Here is a 3,099-nt window from a genome sequence, read left to right on the forward strand (position 1 = left end):
ACATCACATCTATATAATATGTATATATAAACCCGCTCGGATGTAAATGGAACGTTGTGTGAAAATTGCAAAGCAATCGGTTAAGAACTTTCTGAGATTAGCTCTTTTGAACAAACGACCATTTACATTTTTATTTATACACTAGCAGTACCCGGCGAGGGTGGTGCTGGCCAGTGTGGTGTTAACCAGAGTGGTTCTGGCCTGGGTGGTGCTGGCGAGGATGGTGCTGGCCAGAATGGGGTCACCCAACATTGGAGTAAATCTCTCACATCGAGAACAATGTTAAATCAGCGAGGATTTCTGCCACAGAAATTTTTTATTAAACACTGAACCTCGGAGCCAAAAATGGACGCTATTGCATATGTTCAAACTATGACAAGTTCTTGATATACCAAAATCTACAGTTCGATACTCTACATATTGAATTTCTGTATAATACTCTGTGCCTTTTCCTATTCAGAATGTAAAACATCAAGTTCAGTGCTTCGCAATTTCTATTTAGAAGGAGACTGAGGAAGAGACCAGACTCTCTCTAGCCCATGCTCGCCACGCTCCTCTCCAAGGCCCAGTACCTAAGGACTTGACACTTGACCATAGCGAGACTCCGTGGAAGGTGGACCACGTGCTCACCTCGTGCTCTCAAAGACAGGACGAGGTCATACAATCATATAGTTACAGGAAAATGCTTGTGCCCTGTTGACCCTTGTGAGGGAGCTGCTGGCGCCCTGATGACCCTTGTGAGGCAGCTGCTTGTGCCCTGTTGACCCTTGTGAGGAAGCTGCTGGTGCCCTGTTGACCCTTGTGAGGAAGCTGCTGGTGCCCTGTTGACCCTCTTGAGGCAGAAGCTGGTGCCCTGTTGACCCTTTTGAGGCAGCTGCATGTGCCCTGTTGACCCTTGTGTGGAAGCTGCTGGTGCCCTGATGACCCTTGTGAGGCAGCTGCTTGTGCCCTGTTGACCCTTGTGAGGAAGCTGCTGGTGCCCTGTTGACCCTTGTGAGGAAGCTGCTGGTGCCCTGTTGACCCTTGTGAGGCAGCTGCTTGTGCCCTGTTGACCCTTGTGAGGAAGCTGCTGGTGCCTTGTTGACCCTTGTGAGGAAGCTGCTGGTGCCCTGTTGACCCTTGTGAGGCAGCTGGTGGTGCCCTGTTGACCCTCTTGAGGCAGCTGCTGGTGCCCTGTTGACCCTTGTGAGGCAGTTGCTGGTGACCTGTTGACCCTTGTGAAGCAGCTGCTGGTGCCCTGTTGACCCTTGTGAGGCAGCTGGTGGTGCCCTGATGACCCTTGTGAGGCAGCTGCTTGTGCCCTGTTGACCCTTGTGAGGAAGCTGCTGGTGCCCTGTTGACCCTTGTGAGGAAGCTGCTGGTGCCCTGTTGACCCTCTTGAGGCAGAAGCTGGTGCCCTGTTGACCCTTTTGAGGCAGCTGCTTGTGCCCTGTTGACCCTTGTGTGGAAGCTGCTGGTGCCCTGATGACCCTTGTGAGGCAGCTGCTTGTGCCCTGTTGACCCTTGTGAGGAAGCTGCTGGTGCCCTGTTGACCCTTGTGAGGAAGCTGCTGGTGCCCTGTTGACCCTTGTGAGGCAGCTGCTTGTGCCCTGTTGACCCTTGTGAGGAAGCTGCTGGTGCCTTGTTGACCCTTGTGAGGAAGCTGCTGGTGCCCTGTTGACCCTTGTGAGGCAGCTGGTGGTGCCCTGTTGACCCTCTTGAGGCAGCTGCTGGTGCCCTGTTGACCCTTGTGAGGCAGTTGCTGGTGACCTGTTGACCCTTGTGAAGCAGCTGCTGGTGCCCTGTTGACCCTTGTGAGGCAGCTGGTGGTGCCCTGTTGACCCTTGTGAAGCAGCTGCTTGTGCCCTGTTGACCCTTGTGAGGCAGCTGGTGGTGCCCTGTTGACCCTTGTGAAGCAGCTGGTGGTGCCCTGTTGACCCTTGTGAAGCAGCTGGTGGTGCCCTGTTGACCCATGTGAGGCAGCTGCTGGTGCCCTGTTGACCCATGTGAGGCAGCTGGTGGCGAACATTCACCTCCACGTTCAGTCCGCACCTGAAACAGTCTTGTGATCTCACGCCTTTATTACCCCGGTAGTTTTTACTATAAATTTATACCTTATTTCTACACTTTGGTTTACCAACGACTTTTCTGTGTCCAAAGTTTTCCAATTTATATCAATTATTTCATGTTAAATTGTATGTTGATAAGTTTATTAACCTATTAACATCTGCTCTGATCTTTACTTTGGATCTTCTTGTTCGCTTCAGTTGGGTCGAACCTGACACTCAGTCTTTCTTCAACTGTAAAGAAAGTTTTCTTAATCTCTCTTTGTAATTGTTTTTATAAAACAGATTTTATTACACGATTATTTATAATTAATTTTTGTAGATTTAATGTGTTTAAAATTACATAAAAAGCATATATTCCAAGTTATAAAAAAACTGTTAAATGTAAATAACAAATAAATATAAAGTATAAGTTTATTTTTAATGAAATTAGTTTGATTCATATAAGAGTGAATATATTGTAATTCAAATAGTCGTCGCTGTCAATATTATCTCTCGTTATTGTCATAAACTGAAGTTCTTGAAAGAGTGATAATATTGTATTATTTATTTATATTTTCAAATATTAAAGTTTGCTTACTTTAACTTTACTCATATTTTCTCATTCGGCCACCATTGCCGGTCCCTGGGACCTGCAGGCCAGTCACTTACGCGTGTCCCTGGGACCTACAGGCCAGTCACTCAAGAGTGTCCCTGGGACCTGCAGGCCAGTCACTCACGAGTGTCCCTGGGACCTGCAGGCCAGTCACTCACGAGTGTCCCTGTGACCTGCAGGCCAGTCACTCACGAGTGTCCCTGGGACCTGCAGGACAGTCACTCACGAGTGTCCCTGGGACCTGCTGGCCAGTCACTCACGAGTGTCCCTGGGACCTGCAGGACTGACCCTTACGAGTGTCCCTGGGACCTGCAGGCCAGTCACTCACGAGTGTCCCTGGGACCTGCAGGCCAGTCACTCACGAGTGTCCCTGGGACCTGCAGGCCAGTCACTCACGAGTGTCCCTGGGACCTGCAGGACTGACACTTACGAGTGTCCCTGATACCTTCAGACCAGTCA

General features: G+C 49.5%; 1 protein-coding gene across 1 annotated transcript; it reads right to left on the reverse strand.

The window, feature by feature from the left end:
- Positions 1 to 672: 672 nt before the first annotated feature.
- LOC138371773 (hornerin-like) lies at positions 673 to 1,953 on the reverse strand. Its single transcript, XM_069336795.1, has one exon. It carries the CDS (start codon positions 1,951 to 1,953, stop codon positions 673 to 675), a length of 1,281 nt encoding a protein of 426 aa, XP_069192896.1.
- Positions 1,954 to 3,099: the final 1,146 nt, after the last annotated feature.

This window comes from Procambarus clarkii, chromosome 36 (assembly GCF_040958095.1).
Source record: "Procambarus clarkii isolate CNS0578487 chromosome 36, FALCON_Pclarkii_2.0, whole genome shotgun sequence".
Classification (NCBI taxonomy): Eukaryota; Metazoa; Arthropoda; class Malacostraca; order Decapoda; family Cambaridae; genus Procambarus; species Procambarus clarkii.